Source organism: Pseudophryne corroboree, chromosome 5 (assembly GCF_028390025.1).
Source record: "Pseudophryne corroboree isolate aPseCor3 chromosome 5, aPseCor3.hap2, whole genome shotgun sequence".
NCBI lineage: Eukaryota > Metazoa > Chordata > Amphibia > Anura > Myobatrachidae > Pseudophryne > Pseudophryne corroboree.
In genome coordinates, this window is record NC_086448.1 from 342711386 (window position 1) to 342732621 (window position 21236).

The 21236-nt window shown below is 44.8% G+C and overlaps 1 protein-coding gene across 1 annotated transcript in view; it reads right to left on the reverse strand.

The window, feature by feature from the left end:
- Positions 1-21236, reverse strand: part of ITGA9 (integrin subunit alpha 9) — an 838556-nt gene that overhangs the window by 559784 nt on the left and 257536 nt on the right. The window contains exons 6-8 of the mRNA XM_063922573.1: positions 16256-16385; positions 11308-11393; positions 6997-7065 (exon numbers count right to left, since the gene is read on the reverse strand). Coding sequence (XP_063778643.1) covers positions 6997-7065; positions 11308-11393; positions 16256-16385 — 285 coding nt within the window. The remainder of the gene's footprint in view (positions 1-6996; positions 7066-11307; positions 11394-16255; positions 16386-21236) is intronic.

Here is a 21236-nt window from a genome sequence, read left to right on the forward strand (position 1 = left end):
ATAAGCTAGTTTGTTGCATGCAAATTTTAAAAATGTGGGTTTTTGTTTTTTGTTTTTTCAAAATTTTCTAATTTTACGGCCAACAGTCCCCCTGTTGTTATAAATGACATTACATATGGATAATAAGAATTTACTTACCGATAATTCTATTTCTCATAGTCCGTAGTGGATGCTGGGGACTCCGAAAGGACCATGGGGGATAGCGGCTCCGCAGGAGACTGGGCACAAAGTAAAAGCTTTAGGACTAGCTGGTGTGCACTGGCTCCTCCCCCTATGACCCTCCTCCAAGCCTCAGTTAGGATACTGTGCCCGGACGAGCGTACACAATAAGGAAGGATTTTGAATCCCGGGTAAGACTCATACCAGCCACACCAATCACACCGTACAACTTGTGATCTGAACCCAGTTAACAGCATGATAACAGAAGGAGCCTCTGAAAAGATGGCTCACAACAACAATAACCCGATTTTTGTAACAATAACTATGTACAAGTAATGCAGACAATCCGCACTTGGGATGGGCGCCCAGCATCCACTACGGACTATGAGAAATAGAATTATCGGTAAGTAAATTCTTATTTTCTCTAACGTCCTAGTGGATGCTGGGGACTCCGAAAGGACCATGGGGATTATACCAAAGCTCCCAAACGGGCGGGAGAGTGCGGATGACTCTGCAGCACCGAATGAGAGAACTCCAGGTCCTCCTCAGCCAGGGTATCAAATTTGTAGAATTTAGCAAACGCGTTTGCCCCTGACCAAGTAGCTGCTCGGCAAAGTTGTAAAGCCGAGACCCCTCGGGCAGCCGCCCAAGATGAGCCCACTTTCCGTGTGGAATGGGCTTTTACAGATTTTGGCTGTGGCAGGCCTGCCACAGAATGTGCAAGCTGAATTGTACTACAAATCCAACGAGCAATCGTCTGCTTAGAAGCAGGAGCACCCAGCTTGCTGGGTGCATACAGGATAAACAGCGAATCAGATTTTCTGACTCCAGCCGTCCTGGAAACATATATTTTCAGGGCCCTGACTACGTCCAGCAACTTGGAATCCTCCAAGTCCCTAGTAGCTGCAGGCACCACAATAGGCTGGTTTAAGTGAAATGCTGAAACCACCTTAGGAAGAAATTGAGGACGAGTCCTCAATTCTGCCCTGTCCGTATGAAAAATTAGGTAAGGGCTTTTATAGGATAAAGCCGCCAATTCTGAGACACGCCTGGCTGAAGCCAGGGCTAACAGCATTACCACTTTCCATGTGAGATATTTTAAGTCCACAGTGGTGAGTGGTTCAAACCAATGTGATTTTAGGAATCCCAAAACTACATTGAGATCCCAAGGTGCCACTGGAGGCACAAAAGGAGGCTGTATATGCAGTACTCCCTTGACAAACGTCTGAACTTCAGGAACAGAAGCCAGTTCTTTTTGGAAGAATATTGACAGGGCCGAAATTTGAACCTTAATGGACCCTAATTTGAGGCCCATAGATAGTCCTGTTTGCAGGAAATGCAGGAAACGACCCAGTTGAAATTCCTCTGTAGGGGCCTTCCTGGCCTCGCACCACGCAACATATTTACGCCAAATACGGTGATAATGTTGTATGGTTACATCCTTCCTGGCTTTGATCAGGGTAGGGATGACTTCATCCGGAATGCCTTTTTCCTTCAGGATCCGGCGTTCAACCGCCATGCCGTCAAACGCAGCCGCGGTAAGTCTTGGAACAGACAAGGTCCCTGCTGGAGCAGGTCCTTTCTTAGAGGTAGAGGCCACGGGTCTTCCGTGAGCATCTCTTGAATTTCCGGGTACCAAGTCCTTCTTGGCCAATCCGGAGCCACGAGTATAGTCTTTACTCCTCTCCTTCTTATGATTCTCAGTACTTTTGGTATGAGAGGAAGAGGAGGGAACACATACACTGACTGGTACACCCACGGTGTTACAAGAGCGTCCACAGCTATTGCCTGAGGGTCCCTTGACCTGGCGCAATATCTGTCCAGTTTTTTGTTGAGGCGGGACGCCATCATGTCCACCTTTGGTTTTTCCCAACGGTTCACAATCATGTGGAAAACTTCTGGGTGAAGTCCCCACTCCCCCGGGTGAAGATCGTGTCTGCTGAGGAAGTCTGCTTCCCAGTTGTCCACTCCCGGAATGAACACTGCTGACAGTGCTATCACATGATTCTCCGCCCAGCGAAGAATCCTTGCCACTTCCATCATTGCCCTCCTGCTTCTTGTGCCGCCCTGTCTGTTTACGTGGGCGACTGCCGTGATGTTGTCCGACTGGATCAACACCGGCTGACCCTGAAGCAGAGGTCTTGCCTGACTTAGGGCATTGTAAATGGCCCTTAGTTCCAGGATATTTATGTGAAGTGACGTTTCCATGCTTGACCACAAGCCCTGGAAATTTCTTCCCTGTGTGACTGCTCCCCAGCCTCTCAGGCTGGCATCCGTGGTCACCAGGACCCAATCCTGAATGCCGAATCTGCGGCCCTCTAGGAGATGAGCACTCTGTAACCACCACAGGAGAGACACCCTTGTCCTTGGAGACAGGGTTATCCGCTGATGCATTTGAAGATGCGATCCGGACCATTTGTCCAGCAGATCCCACTGAAAAGTTCTTGCGTGGAATCTGCCGAATGGAATCGCTTCGTAAGAAGCCACCATCTTTCCCAGGACCCTTGTGCATTGATGTACTGACACTTGGCCTGGTCTTAGGAGGTTCCTGACTAGGTCGGATAACTCCTTGGCTTTCTCTTCCGGGAGAAACACCTTTTTCTGTACTGTGTCCAGAATCATCCCTAGGAACAGCAGACGTGTCGTCGGAATCAGCTGTGATTTTGGAATATTTAGAATCCATCCGTGCTGTCGTAGTACTACTTGAGATAGTGCTACACCGACCTCTAACTGTTCTCTGGACCTTGCCCTTATCAGGAGATCGTCCAAGTAAGGGATAATTAAGACGCCTTTTCTTCGAAGAAGAATCATCATTTCGGCCATTACCTTGGTAAAGACCCGGGGTGCCGTGGACAATCCAAACGGCAGCGTCTGAAACTGATAGTGACAGTTCTGTACCACAAACCTGAGGTACCCTTGGTGAGAAGGGCAAATTGGGACATGGAGGTAAGCATCCTTGATGTCCAGAGACACCATATAGTCCCCTTCTTCCAGGTTCGCTATCACTGCTCTGAGTGACTCCATCTTGAACTTGAACCTTTTTATGTAAGTGTTCAAGGATTTCAGATTTAAAATGGGTTTCACCGAGCCGTCCGGCTTCGGTACCACAAACAGCGTGGAATAATACCCCTTTCCCTGTTGTAGGAGGGGTACCTTGATTATCACCTGCTGGAAATACAGCTTGTGAATGGCTTCCAATACCGCCTCCCTGTCGGGGGGAGACGTTGGTAAAGCAGACTTCAGGAACCGGCGAGGGGGAGACGTCTCAAATTCCAATTTGTACCCCTGAGATACTACCTGCAGGATCCAGGGGTCCACTTGCGAGTGTGCCCACTGCGCGCTGAAATTCTTGAGACGGGCCCCCACCGTGCCTGAGTCCGCTTGTAAGGCCCCAGCGTCATGCTGAGGACTTGGCAGAAGCGGGGGAGGGCTTCTGTTCGTGGGAAGAGGCTGTTTGCTGCAGTCTTTTTCCCCTTCCTCTGCCCCGGGGCAGATATGAGTGGCCTTTTGCCCGCTTGCCCTTATGGGGACGAAAGGACTGAGCCTGAAAAGACGGTATCTTTTTCTGCTGCGAGGTGACTTGGGGTAAAAAGGTGGATTTTCCAGCCGTTGCCGTGGCCACCAGGTCCGATAGACCGACCCCAAATAACTCCTCCCCTTTATACGGCAATACTTCCATATGCCGTTTGGAATCCGCATCCCCTGACCACTGTCGCGTCCATAATCCTCTTCTGGCAGAAATGGACATCGCACTTACTCTTGATGCCAGAGTGCAAATATCCCTCTGTGCATCTCGCATATATAGAAATGCATCCTTTAAATGCTCTATAGTCAATAATATATTGTCCCTGTCCAGGGTATCAATATTTTCAGTCAGGGAATCCGACCAAGCCACCCCAGCACTGCACATCCAGGCTGAGGCGATTGCTGGTCGCAGTATAATACCAGTATGTGTGTATATACTTTTTAGGATATTTTCCAGCTTCCTATCAGCTGGTTCCTTGAGGGCGGCCGTATCAGGGGACGGTAACGCCACTTGTTTTGATAAGCGTGTGAGCGCCTTATCTACACTAGGGGGTGTTTCCCAACGCGCCCTAACCTCTGGTGGGAAAGGGTATAATGCCAATAATTTTTTAGAAATTAGCAGTTTTTTATCGGGGGAAACCCACGCTTCATCACACACCTCATTTAATTCATCTGATTCAGGAAAAACATTGGGTAGTTTTTTCACACCCCACATAATACCCTTTTTTGTGGTACTTGTAGTATCAGAAATGTTCAAAACCTCCTTCATTGCCGTGATCATGTAACGTGTGGCCCTACTGGAAAATACGTTTGTTTCCTCACCGTCGACACTGGAGTCAGTGTTCGTGTCAGTGTCTGTATCGACCTGAGGTAACGGGCGTTTTATAGCCCCTGACGGAGTTTGAGACGCCTGTACAGGTATTAACTGATTTGCCGGCTGTCTCATGTCGTCAACAGTCTTTTGTAAAGTGCCGACACTATCACGTAATTCTTTCCATAAGACCATCCAGTCAGGTGTCGACTCCCTAGGGGGTGACATCACTAACACAGGCAATTGCTCCGCCTCCACACCATTTTCCTCCTCATACATGTCGACACAGCGTACCGACACACAGCACACACACAGGGAATGCTCTGATAGAGGACAGGACCCCACTAGCCCTTTAGGGAGACAGAGGGAGAGTTTGCCAGCACACACCAGAGCGCTATATATATACAGGGATAACCTTATATAAGTGTTTTTCCCTAATATAGCTGCTGTATATATTAATATGCCAATTTAGTGCCCCCCCTCTCTTGTTTTACCCTGTTTCTGTTGTGCAGGACTGCAGGGGAGAGTCAGGGAGCCTTCCACCAACGGAGCTGTGAGGAAAAAATGGCGCTTGTGTGCTGAGGAGATAGGCTCCGCCCCTTTTTCGGCGGCCTTTCTCCCGCTTTTTTGTGGAAAACTGGCAGGGGTTAAATACATCCATATAGCCCAGGAGCTATATGTGATGTATTTTTAGCCATTTAAGGTATTTTCATTGCGTCCCAGGGCGCCCCCCCCCAGCGCCCTGCACCCTCAGTGACCGGAGTGTGAAGTGTGCTGAGAGCAATGGCGCACAGCTGCGGTGCTGTGCGCTACCTTATTGAAGACAGGACGTCTTCTGCCGCCGATTTTCCGGACCTCTTCACTCTTCTGGCTCTGTAAGGGGGCCGGCGGCGCGGCTCCGGGACCCATCCATGGCTGGGCCTGTGATCGTCCCTCTGGAGCTAATGTCCAGTAGCCTAAGAAGCCCAATCCACTCTGCACGCAGGTGAGTTCGCTTCTTCTCCCCTTAGTCCCTCGATGCAGTGAGCCTGTTGCCAGCAGGTCTCACTGAAAATAAAAAAACCTATTTAAACTTTTACTCTAAGCAGCTCAGGAGAGCCACCTAGATTGCACCCTTCTCGTTCGGGCACAAAATCTTAACTGAGGCTTGGAGGAGGGTCATAGGGGGAGGAGCCAGTGCACACCAGCTAGTCCTAAAGCTTTTACTTTGTGCCCAGTCTCCTGCGGAGCCGCTATCCCCCATGGTCCTTTCGGAGTCCCCAGCTTCCACTAGGACGTTAGAGAAAAAATAATATATACCTTGAAGTACAGTAACAAGTCACATATGAACATTTATCATGAGGTAGTAATACTAATTCTGTGAACATTTAGCAGTTAAAAAAAATATTGCTAAAAAAACTGTATTGCTTTTATGGTTTCTATACTATGGTTTCTAACATGTATTGTCAGGACACAGCTTTATACACCACCACAGTCTACCACAGTCTGAAAAGTAAAGTATGATTTATGCTAATGGACAAAAGATATCGTCTGCTGGTCCATTAAAGGATGTATGTAAAAAATATCATTTCCATGTGGGTAACACTACAAGCCACACATATACACATCAGTAATCATTATATACATACATCTTGCATACATTTGTACAATGCAATATTGTAATTCAACTATTGCACTAATATATCTTCCAAAGTAAAGTGGCAGAAGCAAGCTCAGAAGGTCTTACTCAAGTAACTTGAATTAACCTTCAGTTATTTGGAAGATATTAACTATAACCAGCTTCATTTATTCAGGTCCAGCACATTTACAGTTTTGAAGATGTTAACCAGACAGCATGTCGTAGATGCAGACATACTGGCATAACCAGAAAACGTGCACTGACTGTCTATCTTACTGTATGTAGCCCATCGCTATCCTACTGTAGGCGAGCTATATACTAAAAGCACAATGTGGCCAGCATTCCAAAAACTAGTTAGTTTTCAGAGCTTTGATCACATTTCACCTTATGTATAAAGGTCCGCAAAGGTTGTACCCAATAGGCAACGCCATCTACAGATGGCGCTGTCCAATCAAAGCCTATGGGATTCTTTCCACATTATTCCCTGAGAAGTATGCAGTAGGATCCCTCCCCGTGTCCCCTGTGGCTCGCACATGAACTGGTTGGCAGATGCGCCTGCGCAGAAGTACTTCAGGTTATAAACTCAGAAAGCCTCACACTACAAAGGACAGCTCTATGCAATTTTAAGCACAATTGTACATTCTCACGGTGTTACTAAGCGCCACTATGCATGAAATCATTGGCGGAAAGTATCACATTCCAAAGGCGATGATTGATATATCCCACCCTGTATGTAAAAATAGTTAAAAGCAATGTAACATTTACAAGAAATAGCTTGTAACAATAGATACGTTTTTATAAAATGCTGCTATATCCAAATGCTAAGGTGGTAAAGTAGCTGAGATCAGGATCAGAAATTAACCAGACCTAAGAGAAGACTCACCTTTCTGCCTGAAGCCTGAAAAATCCTAATAAGTGATCCAGATCTTTTATCTGTTCTAAAGATATACACCTGAAAAGAATGATAATGAAGAAATTATCCAAATATAATAGTAAATTGTTTTCCATGACAGATTCCCTGACAACGTAGAGTGTATGCTTAGTTGATACACCTTAATCAGGCAGTGCAAGAACAAGAACTGAGATTAAAATACTGCTCTGAAGATTGTTAATGTTTTCCATTGCTTTTATTGCTACTGCGCCATGGTTTGTTACGTGACTTACGTCATTACGATAATAATAATAATAATAAATAAAATAAGATGGATTGTTACACACCTGCTTGCAGATGCGCTTCATTGCAGGTTCAGGGTCTGATTCACAGTATGGGAACACCCCCAAAAATACACCCTCTATAATCCGTTATTCATTATCTCATGATAACAATCTCAGTGCGCAAAATGAGATCAAGCATATCTGTGCTCCACTAGTAATGTCTTCCCTCAACTGTTCTCTTTTGATCCTCCACAAAATGCGGCCAAATGCTGGCTAAATAGACCTATGAATTTTGGCAGACTTGCTCAAATCAAGCTGCAGTGGGTCTAATCTGTATTTGTGCTGTGGAACAGTTGTTTAGCACTCAACCTTCGTTATCCAATTTGCACTAGATAGGTAAAAACAAATTGCTGATTGGTTTCTGTGGTTTGGTGCAGATGTTCCAGATAGATAAGTTAGTAAACAGACTGGGCACTGATTTTGAGGTAGCCAGACCTACAATTTATTAATGGATACTGCTTAAGAGCCTGATTCACTGTATGGGGCCATTTGAAACCCGTGGAATTAGTTGTGGATGCAAACAGCTAAAAGCACAGCAGTATTCCTAGCACAGGAGTATACCAGGCATACAGATGCTTATGCTAAAACCCAATATTGGCGTAGAAATACATCTTGTCACTGACATACTGTATACAGTACATAAAAGAGTGTTATTAAGAAATCTGTCCTTAAATCTTTATACAGGAGAGAGAAATTCTGCACAATATTTACATTTTCACAACTTTAATTGCGGAGGTGAATGGGTCATGCTTACAGTATAACAAGATTTGTCGGATGCCTGTGCAGTCATGAAAGACACAAAGATTTAAAAATGACATATTGACTACAATGATAAAATGATACAGACTGCACAGTTTCCTCTTTATTTCATGTACTTCATTTTATTCATAAATTATGCATTTAACGATCCACAGCCAGCTGCTTTATCTGCACACGCTCTGTATGGTTTCCCAAGCTTTATTTTTATGGGATATGGTTTATTAAATTTAAGGAAGAGCAGTGAGTGATGTGGAGTGGATCAGTCAGCTGCCCATGATTTCTGGCAAACGTGCTCTACATATGCTCACATTCATTACATTTTTTTAATGCATATTGTGTTGGTTTATGTTCCCTTGGTTCATTACAATGTATGTCATCTGCTGATTGGACACATTTCCTATACTAATCAGGAGAAATCTGCTGCAGCTAAAAAGTCCCTTAAAATGTACAGTATGAAACTATTTGCTTGACCTAATGAGGTTAACAGAAAATTTGTTTAATGGAAGTAGCAACTGAATGGGATCCGGTCTCTAAAGGTGGGTACACACTAGTAGATATATCTGCAGATCAATTGATCTGCAGATATATCTATGTACGGATCGGGCAGTGTGCTATGCATACACACTGCCCGATCCGTCGGGGGACTGACGTCATGAAAAGGGCGGGCGGGCGTGCGCCCGCCCAGTTCAACTGTAAATCACCGCCGGCCGCCGCAGCATGTGTACGGGCGGTCGAACAACCGCCCCATACACACAAAGCGACACGCCAATATATCGTTAGATATATTGGCCGTCGGCTGTGCTGCGCGGCCGACGCGATACGTCTGTGAACGACGGAGTTCACAGACGTATCGGCCGTACACACTGGCCGACGGTCCCGCGATATATCGGCCGTTCAAGAGAACGGTCGATATATATCGACCAGTGTGTACGGGCCTTAAGTCGACAGTAACTAGGTCGACAATGTCTAGGTCAACCACTATTAGTCGACAGGGTGTCTAGGTCGACAGGGTCTTTAGGTCGACATGCTCTGGGTCGACAGGTCAAAAGGTCGACATGAGTTTTTCACAATTTTTTTCTTTTTTTGAACCTTTTTATACTTAACGGTCCATGTGGACTACGATTGGAACGGTAATCTGTGCCGAGCGAAGCGGTAGCGGAGCGAAGTCACCATATACTTAACGGTCCACGTGGACTATGATTGGAACGGTAATCTGTGCCGAGCGAAGCGGTAGTAGAGCGAAGGCACCATGCCCGAAGCATGGCAGTCACTCTACGAAGAAAACTACACCAAAATAACATAAAAAACTCATGTCGACTTTTTGACCTGTCGACCTAGAATATGTCGACCTAAAGACCCTGTCGACCTAGACACCCTGTCGACCTAGTTACTGTCGACCAATAGTGGTCGACCTAGACATTGTCGACCTAGTTACTATCGACCTTCAATACCACCACCCCCCCATGGCAACCAGTCAGATTCTGTCAATCATTTCTCTATTGCATCCTAGAATCTGACTGGTTGCTATGGGCAACATCACCACTTTAAAATTTTAGGAGCTTTAGCAAATGTACCCTAAATTGGGAAACATAGTTCTAAAATCTGATCATTGGGTTTTATAGGTTATCCAGCTCTATTAGATCTAACAAAGCGAGACCTTTTATTGACCCACCTAAAGCAAATCTTTATTTGCAAACGCATCCCTTCCTCAACTAGGAGAACTGCAAGGAAGGGACCCATAGGGACAATGGCAGCACAATCCAAGCGGTGCTCTTATCAAGTGATATGTTGAAGCACTGACACTTTAAATACTCTTGAAGCAGGAGAACAGATTGTTCCAGGCTAGGCAGAGGGTTTGGCGGAGGTGTAAGTACCATGAATTGTGGGGTAGGTTGTACTATAAATACTTACTTTGCGTGGACATCTCCTTTAATAAAGAAAGCCTACAGATTTAGGGTCAAATGTAATAGCCTCCGGCTTCAAAGATGTTTCACTGATTTAGAGGATTTAAAGAGGCAATTTTTTTATAAGCACAGCCAGCAGAAACCTGGAGTCTATTACATTTGGTACTTAAAGTACCGGACTCTAGAATCTACATGTAATCTCTGCTAGTCACCATGTCTGCCGGAGTCACATGGGCGGTCATTCCGACCCGTTCGCACGCAGCGTTTCTTTGCTGCGGTGCGAACGGGCCGGTACTGCGGCTTTGCGGCACCCGCAATGCGCACACGCGTCGTTGCCCGCCAATGGTCGTCGCCGGGCAGCACCGCCGCCAGTGCAGAAAGTGATCGCAGCAGCGATCGCATGAAGCCTGACAGGTGGGAGGCATTCCGGGGCGGCAACTGGCCGTTTTCAAGGCGTGGTGAGGCGAACGCAGGTGGATCCATGCGTTTGGAGGGCGGATGTCTGACGTCAGTCCCGGGACCTTCGTCTTTGGATCCGTCGCACAGGGTAAGTAACTTTTACCTTGGTCTTGTTTTGCAGGAAACTTTTTTAGCATAGCAGGGCTGCACAAGCGATCGCATCCCTGCTATGCTAAACTACACTCCCCCATAGGCGGCGTCAAGTTGATCGCACGAGCAGCAAAAAGTTGCTACGTGCGATCAACTCAGAATGAGGGCCATAGTGCTTCTGTTGCCGTGTTGGGAACTGGTAGTGACGGCTGATAATTTTAATTCTATTATTGTTGTTATCAGACTGAAGTTTATAGTTATGAATAAACGCTTTTCAGCTTTACTATGACTCTAATTTTTACATTTTAGGTTTTGGAATAAGCAATTTCTTTTAGCAATTTCTGTTATCTAGACATTTTTGATAACTTTCAAAAAAGCATCTGAAATTAATTGGAGCACCTGCTTTTACTTAGCAAATGTAGACCTAACACAAATAACTTCTCATAAATACACAGTATAAACCCTTTAAAGAAAAAGACTGCAAGATACACTGAGGTGGCAGAAATGTATAAGGCTTAGGAGTACCATAAACACATCTAATTACAATCAAATTATTGTCATAGCAAAAATATAAGCTGTTACTAAGAGGTTGGAAGCCAATGTACTCTCTCATTCCATCAGCAAAAGCTGGAGCCCATTCACCTCACAAACAATGTGCTAATTATAACTGTCAGAAAGGAAACTCAAGATCTTTGTTCGTCACTTTTGTGGAAATGAGACAACCAGTTCTGAGCATGTCACATGTTACATAGTGACGGAAGCCTCACCTTTCCGATGCCACTATCTTGTGGAGCTCCACCTACTACGTCCATGGTGTTGGGTTGTGAAAAGTGACCAGCAGTGACCGCATATCCTGCAGTATGGAAAATAGAGAACATCAAATTATGAAGTAAAGCAGTCTGGGGGAATAAACTAAAACAAAAAAATCGCAAGAGAAAATTCAAGCAGTGTTTTTACTACATATTAATTAAATATTGCTGATAATAATTAAAAATATAAACAGGAAATCGTTAAACCGTTAACTACTATACATCTAGAGTATATCTGTTTTTGTAATGAATAAATTCTTTCAAACAGACAGCCTGGATGGATGGTTTTGTACAACACTTCTTTGGACGCAGCTGCTGTGTAAAAATATGCTAATGCCTGCAGGAGGTGTCTGAAGGAAAAAGACACCTACTGCCAGCATCAGATCAGAAGGCTGCATCCGAAGACGCAGACTCGAATCACCATTGTGACCATCCATTGCAATGTTTGCAAAATAGGCCATTCAAATAAGCCTAAGCTTACTCACAGGTGCCACCTCCGTGTGCAAGGCCAGTAAATCTGCAAAGGAAGACGCAGATGCCGGCATTGCCACTCAAAGAAAATGGAGGCGAGGCAGCCTGTTAATCAGCCCTGGCTCAGGGGGCAGTGCACTGTGTGCGTTCTCACATGTGCAGTATCTAAAGGTAATAATACTGTAGGAAAACTTCTGTGTATCTTTTTTTAACACCCAATAGAGCTAATATTAACGTGATAATAAAAATAGCCACTCTCCATTGGGTACTGTAGAGAACAGACCATAATAATCACTTTGTACATTATTTATTAGGCTGGAATTACTGGACAGCTCATGACAGTATATACTGTACATCACACCTTCCAGCAAACAGCTGCAATTTCCTAATCTCAAGTACAGTAGGTGAGGTATGTGTAATATGGCTATACCTATTTTGGTGTATGTAGTAGTAAAATAGGTGGGAAGCCTGAGCTAACTCTTTTGCAAGGTGCCCTTACACACTACTGTGACCTCCAATGCCAATGTATGACTGGATATGTGCTATGACAGAAATCTGGATTTATTTGAAAAAGTTGGAAGAAATGCTATAATGCGTGCTGTATAAAATATCTGATATTGCATTCCTAGAAAAATGTTCCCTTGCTGCTAAATACTTATGGAAGTCCCGATCAGACTCTCCAACAACCTTCAAATCTTTAAATATTTTCTGAAAACGGAGCTCTTTATTAGAGCTCACCCCCAGTGGCTTAAGTAGGGGTCCGCAGCCACTGCGATCGCTTGGAGGCATGCAGGGCTGCGGGGCGCCCTAGCCGCCACTGATTTCTGCTGGGAAGGACACGGAGGGCACAGCGCGCGCCTCTCCTGTGTGTCCCCCCTGGGTCTCCGGCGGCGTGTCTGTTTAATGAAGTGCCCATTCGTGAGCTCCGATTGGCTCATGAACCGGCATTTCATTTGACAGACAAGCCGCTGCCACCAGAGACGCAGGAGGGACACACAGGAGAGGCACGCGCTGTGTCCTCCATATCCTCCTTCCCAATATATAAAACTCATAGCACAGCAGTGAGGGAGCCCAGAGTGAGAGGGGTGTACCTGGCACTGGGGAAGCATATTTGACACTGGGGGGGGGGAGAAGCATACTTGGCACTGGGGGGGGCATATTTGGCACTGGAGGGGGCATATTTGGCACTTGGGGGGCATATTTGGCACTGGGGGAGCATATTTGGCCCTGGGGGAGCATATTTGGCCCTGGGGGGCATATTTGGCACTGGGGGGTATATGTGTACCTGGCACTGGGGGGTTATATTTGGCACTGGGGGTATATGTGTACTTGGCACTGGGGCAGGGGGCATATTTGGCACTGGGGGGTATATGTGTACCTGGCACTGGGGGGGGCATATTTGGCACTGGGGGTATGTGTGTAGCTGGCACTGGGGGGCATATTTGGCACTGGGGGCATATGTGTACCTGGCACTGTGGGGGAATATCTGGCACTGGGGGCATATGTGGCACTAGGAGTACAGCCCTAGCAACAAGCATTACCCCTGGTTACAAGCACAACACCCAGCTCATGAAATCCCTGGCAACAAGCATTACCCCCTAGCAACGAGCATGACACCCAGTGCATGAAACCCCTGGCAACGAATATTACCACCTGGCAACAAGCTTGGACCCCAGCACATGATACCTCTGGCAACAAGCATAACACCTAGTGCATGAAACCCCTGACAACAAGCATAACACCTACCGCATGAAACCCCTGGCAACGAGCATGACACCCTGAGCATGAAAACCCCTGGCACCGTGCATGGAACCAAGAGCATGAAACCCCTGGCAACGAGAAGGTAATGGGCATTGCGGTGTGTGGCATAATGTATCACGGACATTGCGGTGTGTGTCATAATGTGTCACAGGCATTACGGTGTGTGGTATAATGTCTCAGGGGCATTGCAGAGTATGGCATTATGTATAACGGGCATTGCGGTGTGTGGCATAGGGTATAACGGGCATTGCGGTATGTGTCACAGGCATTATGGTGTGTGTCATACTATATCACGGACATTGTGGTATGTGGTATAATATCTCAGGGGCATTGCAGTGTGTGGCATTATGTATAACGGGCATTGCGGTGTGTGGCATAGGGTATAACGGGTATTGCGGTATGTGTCACAGGCATTACGGTGTGTGGCATAATGTATCACAGACATTGCGGTGTGTGTCATAATGTGTCACAGGCATTATATGTGCTATAATGTATCAGGGGCATTACAGTGTGTAGCATAATGTATAACGGGCATTGCGATGCCTGTCATAATGTGTCACAGGCATTACGGTGTGTGGCATAATGTATAATGGACATTGCGGTGTGTGTCATAATGTGTCACAGGCATTGTATGTGCTATAATGTATCAGGGGCATTGCAGTGTGTAGCATAATGTATAACGGGCATTGCGATGCCTGTCATAATGTGTCACAGGCATTACGGTGTGTGGCATAATGTATCACGGACATTGCGGTGTGTGTCATAATGTATCACAGGCATTGTATGTGCTATAATGTATCAGGGGCATTGCAGTGTGTAGCATAATGTATAACGGGCATTGCGATGCCTGTCATAATGTGTCACAGGCATTACGGTGTGTGGCATAATGTTTCGGGGGCATTATGGTGTGTGGCATATTGTGTCATGGGCATTATTGTGTGTGGCATAATGTCTAAGGGCCATTGCAGTATGTGGCATAATGTATACTGGGCATTACTATATGGAGGAAAAATTACAAATAATGTAAAGGGCATAAATCAGGATTTTTTTTTTTTCTGTGGTGGCCAACGTCTGGGCGTGCAGATTGCAAAACTGGGGTATAAGGTCGTCTCTTCCTGCAATACCACGCCCCTTTATGCAAAACCATGCCCATTTCAGCAAAGCCACGCCCATTTTGTAATGCACGCCCCTTTGGCACGTGCAGAGTCACCGCTTTACTAGTGCCAATTATGGGGGGGGGGGGGGGGGGGTTTGGCGCCAGAGAATTTTTTGGCTTGAGGGAGAAAAATTTCTAGTTACGCCACTGCTCACTCCACTCCCACTTATACTACCAACACTAATTCACCGTCATAACTGCCCCGATCTTCACTCTATGCCAAAACTCACTCCTCTTGTTTCAGCTCTGTCCTCTTCCAATTCCAGTCATCTCATATGCAGGGCCCTCCTTTCCCTTTCTTTTATGTCTGCATTTATTTTGGCCACTTTGTATATCCCTGTTTCATGATGTTTGCCTACTGACTGTCCAGCACTTAGGAGCAATATGGATAACAATAAAAAAAAAATATTAACATCAGTGGCACAAGAAACTGGCACAATATGGCTTTAAGTCTTGCTTTTCCTAATTGTAATCAAGGGTCAGAAAAGCCATGGAGTAGCTTGGGGAGACTTTTCGAGAACCCTGGCTTGGAATCACCCCAGTTTTGCTAGGTGAGGTGTAATGATAATTAAAGATATGTTTTAGTTTGAGTTTAATTATTTCTTTCAGCCCAGTTTACTGAAGTGGTTTATTGTATGGAATAGATTTGCTCCAGATCATTTTTCTCTGTTTACAATAGACTGGCCAGCTGCACAGTTTGTCATATAGGGAAATTTAAATCAAACCTTCTAAAGGGGACAGGTGATGCAACCAATCAGGTTCCAGATAAATTTAATAGACTACTAGATAAATGGTAGCTAGAACCTTATTGGCTGCCTTGGGCAATGCCTCTACTTGTACTCTTTTAAAGGATTGTTAAAACTATTGTTTATTGCCTGCTTAATACAAAGAGTATTTCATTCATACATGCTGACTAGCCCAGATTTCTGCCATTTTCACAGGCAAATTGCAGAGGCTATCTTATTATTAAAAAGTACCATTGTTCTGTTGTAAATGGCAGCTTACTACACATCACATTATCATGCCGCACCATTTTTGCACGAGTACATGCTGTCATGTAATTCCAAAAAAAGTGCTGTAAAAAGTATACACAAATTGCTTTCACGAGTGTGGCCATTTAGTAGGCTCCAACAGGGGCAAGAGCTATGGGGGAAGGAACACTTTATATTGGGATCTGCAAAGCCTCAATCAGGGATCCGAGAGGTCAGAGAAGTGGGAGTCTCAGGGCTGCACAACCAGCCCTAGATCTGGGAGATGGAGACGATAAGGTTCCCACTTCCCACACAAATGAGGTGAAAAACAACACATAAATAACTGCAAGCACAAATACAGAGAAAATAAATAAGTAGATAACAGCAATTAAGTCCCCAGCTTGAAGGGGTCTACAGAAATAAAAAAACATTTGTAAGAGACATTTTAGTTATGGTGAGGTGATCTAAAAGAAACCTAAAAGAGCTGTTTCATACAGAGATGACAGATCCACTTTAGCAGAGCAGGAACTAAGAAGAAGGCACTTGCCTAGATAAGTATAGCGTCTAGCAATGACAGCTTGATCATTCAGTTTGAAGTATGTGTTGTCAGTAAGGTTCAATACTTTAACTGTTCCAGTCCAGTAATATGATCCCGGTGCTCCCATTACAACCAGCTCCTAAAAAAGAAAGTATAAATATACTTTAGTATTTATAACAACAAAAACTTGACATTCTTCAAAATAATACAGGCCATGCATATTTAAAGCTGTTAGGGTCATGTCAGGGGGACACAGAATATGGGCCCAGTTACAACTCTATAAAAATAGCAAACTACAAATCTGGCGCAGAATACTTTGTAAATATTTCTGTAGCATGATCAATGGAAATAAGCATTTGTAGTTTCAACACAGTTCATTTGATTGAGCTCACCAACAGTTTACGCTAGAAATATTTAATAATATTATGAAAGAAATAATTGAATTGCACTAAAATCATAAATCCTAGTCATGCCGAAACTGAACCATACTTGTCTACTTTTGAAAAAGCTTTTCAGGGAGATAAAATGGATGTATACTGCTTCGCCTGAGAGGTGACCTACATACAAAGGAAAACAGTTATAGCATACCTCCCAACTTTTTGGAGGTAGGAAGCGGGACTCCAGCGTGGGGTAGTCGCCCCCGCCCAGGTAAAGGGGGTGCAGCCTCAACAAATGGGGCGTGGCTTCGCGGTAATGCCTATATCGTGAGCCACGCCCCCACTTTCCGTCACTATGGGGTCATGGCCAGCGCTCTGTGAGCTAGTACTTTGTCACCGCGCAATTTATTACTCTCCAAGGCTTGATAAATCTGGGCCTATATGATTTATATATCATGGCTATTTACCAAAAGTGAATACCGATTTTTTCTCCTGGGAGATTTAGGGGTATATTCAATTAAAGTCGGATCCATTCCGACATGTATTTGTCGGCATAGATACGACAAGCCCAATGAGCAGCCAAATCTGACTCTCGGATTTGGCCATTCCCGTTATCCCCTCCCACTGTTGCTGTCAGCAGCTGCCTGGTGTGCTGTCAGTGGCGGATGGGGGGAGCTGTCAGCGGCATGGGGGGAGCTGCCAGTGGCACAGGGGGAGCTGTCAGCGGCGCTGGGGGGAGCTGTCAGCGGCGCAGGGGGAGCTTTCAGCGGCGCTGGGGGAGCTGTCAACAGCGGCCGGGGGGAGCTGTCAACGGCGGCTGGGGGGCGCTGCCGGGATCGAGGATCCTGGCCCAGGGGGACTCCCTGCCCAATCTGACATTTTTTTAAAGTCGTATTGAGATTGTCAGAAACGGGACCAAAACCTGTTGAATTTGGTCCCGTTTCCAACAGAAGCACACGGATCGCGGCTATTCTGCCGATCTACATGCTTTCCGATGAGTTGATTTCCCTGACTTGTTGGAACAAAAACCCTTTCCGACCTCGAAAAGTCGAAAACTGCCGTCTTTCTGGCAAGACGGCAGTTTCGACAGCAATTGAATATACCACTTACATTGTCTAGGAGGACGTAACACTTATGCAAATCGTAACTGAGAACAGTCCGTAATACCACAATGGAATTTGGTGTCTCTCCTTCTCACAGCACCACACTCAATGTCTGCTATCATTAAAGATAATGATTTAATATCATTTACTTGCACAGCATGGCGAGCAGTACACTCCAAATTAAAAACATCACGATTTGCCTCCCTATTTTTACCTTTATGGGGTAACCCTAACTTTACACCTCATACTACTTCTCTTATATTATTTAGATGACATGAAGGGGGACTGCGATATGTTTAGCATTTCTTACGTGCAGAAATCTTGGTTTTTCTCACACATTCACAAATACAACAGAAATTATCGTCACTGGTAATTCCCCTATTTCCTTTCCTACAAGCGTGTAGCTATGTGTGTAGCTATGTACAAAAAATTAGATGGTGCTTTTGGACAGGGGTCCTTTCTCTACCTCTTTTATTTATACTCTTTCCCGATCACTGCTTAACTTAAGAGTCAGGAAATGTGAGATTGATGCGATGGGGGGCGGAATTCCCTGACCTCACTCTGAAATCCAATTTGGACACCAATATAAAGTTCAATAAACAACTGGCCTCGGCCTATTACACTGAGATGCACCAAAAAATCCTACATAGGTCTTATTTTACATCCAAATTGAAGTTTCTTATTAGGGATGCACCACATTCCAGATTGTTACAAATGTGGATCCCCAGATGAAGATATAGTCCATTGCCTATGGTCCTGCCAGAAATTACAAGCTTTATGGCAAGAACTTCAAAAGTATATTGTTACTGATCTGCACATTCAATTTACTGTTGATAAATCTTGGAGTTTTTGGGGCATTTACCCTAAATTTCCTTCCAGTACCATATCTAAAGGGAATCACATTCTACTTAATAAATTGGCCGCAGCCAAAAAAAATAAAAAATCGTTCTTAATGGGTATCCCCTGATCCTGTCCCTATTTCACCATTGCAACCTCGAATCTCATATCTGTACTCTATGGCCCTCATTCCGAGTCGTTCGCTCGGTAATTTTCTTCGCATCGCAGCGTTTTTCTGCTTAGTACGCATGCGCAATGTTCGCACTGCGACTGCGCCAAGTAATTTTGCTATGAAGATAGTTTTTTTACTCACGGCTTTTTCTTCGCTCCGGCGATCGTAGTGTGATTGACAGGAAATGGGTGTTACTGGGCGGAAACACGGCGTTTTATGGGCGTGTGGATAAAAACGCTACCGTTTCCGGAAAAAATGCGGGAGTGGCTGGAGAAACGGAGGAGTGTCTGGGCGAACGCTGGGTGTGTTTATGACGTCAAACCAGGAACGACAAGCAGTGAACTGATCGCAGATGCCGAGTAAGTCTGAAGCTACTCTGAAACTGCTAAGTAGTTTGTAATCGCAATATTGCGAATACATCGTTCGCAATTTTAAGAAGCTAAGATTCACTCCCAGTAGGCGGCGGCTTAGCGTGTGTAACTCTGCTAAAATCGCCTTGCGAGCGAACAACTCGGAATGAGGGCCCATGTACTGGAAAAATACCACACTCCAGAAGGAGAAATTAATAGAGCAAAACCTTGATATATGGCTTCCATATGTCCGTACATTGGGGGTAATTCTGAGTTGATCGCAGCAGGAACTTTGTTAGCAGTTGGGCAAAACCATGTGCACTGCAGGGGAGGCAGATATAACATGTGCAGAGAGAGTTAGATTTGGCTGGGGTGTGTTCAATCTGAAATCTAAATTGCAGTGTAAAAATAAAGCAGCCAGTATTTACTTTGCACAAAAACAAAATAACCCACCCAAATCTAACTCTCTGCAAATGTTTTATCTGCCTCCCCTGCAGTGCACATGGTTTTATTATGTATTTACCACTGCAACATTCGGTATTATGTCTTTGCCTTTGCACATTTATGTCTAGTCTTGTCTGATGCTGTGTTCTCTTCCTCATTTTGTTCTTATATATTGTTTCTTTATATATTCTTTATATGTTTTAGACATGTATCTTTTATTTGTTGCCAAAACCTGTTATTAAAAACTTTTGAAAAAACACAAACAAACAAAACAGAATGGGAACTGCAGCTTTCTTTATTTTATCAAACTAGACCTCGAATAGCTACTACCATTAGTCACTGCTGCCTACAGGCTACTTCTACAAAGATTTACACAGGAGAGAGATCTTCAGATCCCCCTCCCCCCCCCAGTAGCGTAAACTGGCACATCCACTGTTTGACGGAGCCAAAAAGTCTTAACAAGTGAAGATTGATGAATAACCCTAAAAGTTCATACCTTATTGCTGCGATATGCAGCAATAAGAAATGATGCTTTTTGGGATCCCAACTGTCACCATTGATAAATAAGCTCCTTATTACCAAAAGTTTCTATTGCGGTCTGTATTATAAGGCTTTTATAAAGGATAATCCATCTGAACCACATACATCTAAGAGATACCCCAGGGGTCATAGCAAAATTTCCCCTCTATGGAGGATGGATTACCATTACTCATCCAAGAGTCAGCATCCTTTTGTTAGACTCCTTCTAGAATTGCTCTAAAACTTTGCTATGAGCAGGAAACAGGGTTATGGAAGTGTAGACATTCTGAGCGATTTGGTGATCTCTGCACCTTCCTGATATATGGTGATATACGTACTGTAACTTTAGAACCTTTCTGCATTTCAAATATTTTTCCCTAAAATCTTATATCCAGTTTTTTGGAAGAATGAAGCATAATAATAAATGCAGTATAAGTAAGGTTGTGGCTGAGGAAGGTTAGACTGTATCTTACATGAATGACATCCCTACTCTCTAAATATAAGTGCAGACGAGTTCGGTATGTGTGACCGCCGCTGGGTATCCCGGTGGTCAGCATACTGACCGCGGGATCCATGCGGTGGAATTATAGTGGGGGCAGCAAGAGCGCAACAAGCCCTTTGCTCACAATGCTGCAGGCTCGGTAGGTTCTATTCCCACTCTATGGGTGTCTTGGACACCCATGAGTGGGAATAGTCCCTGCTAATCGGCATGTCGACTGCCGAGCTTTAGAGGGGGGCGGGATGTAGCTGTCGGTTATGTGACTGGCAGTCTCCTGACCGTCGGTCACATAACTACATCCAGTGCAGACATGCTGTATGCATATTTAGCAAAGTGATATCATTAAAAGACTCACCCTTCACAATGCAATGTTTTTGTGCTAGCACAATGTACTGACAATGATAACACTGAAGTTATCTCTTTGTCATGGCCTTTTCAGTGACCAGGTCAGAGCATTTATGGGTTATTCTGAAACAATCACTGCAAAGGTGTTTTTCACCACCATCACCCAGACATCTTGTAGAAGAACAGTGCTGCATCCCTTAGGAACAATTCCAAACACTGCTAGTCACTGCCACACTGTATAAAGGTCACATATGGTGAACCAAACTCCATATTAAATGACTTTATGTTGGTGATTCCGTTAGCTTGTACACAAGCTTTGCTTCTATTAGTCTTAGTGCTGTAGC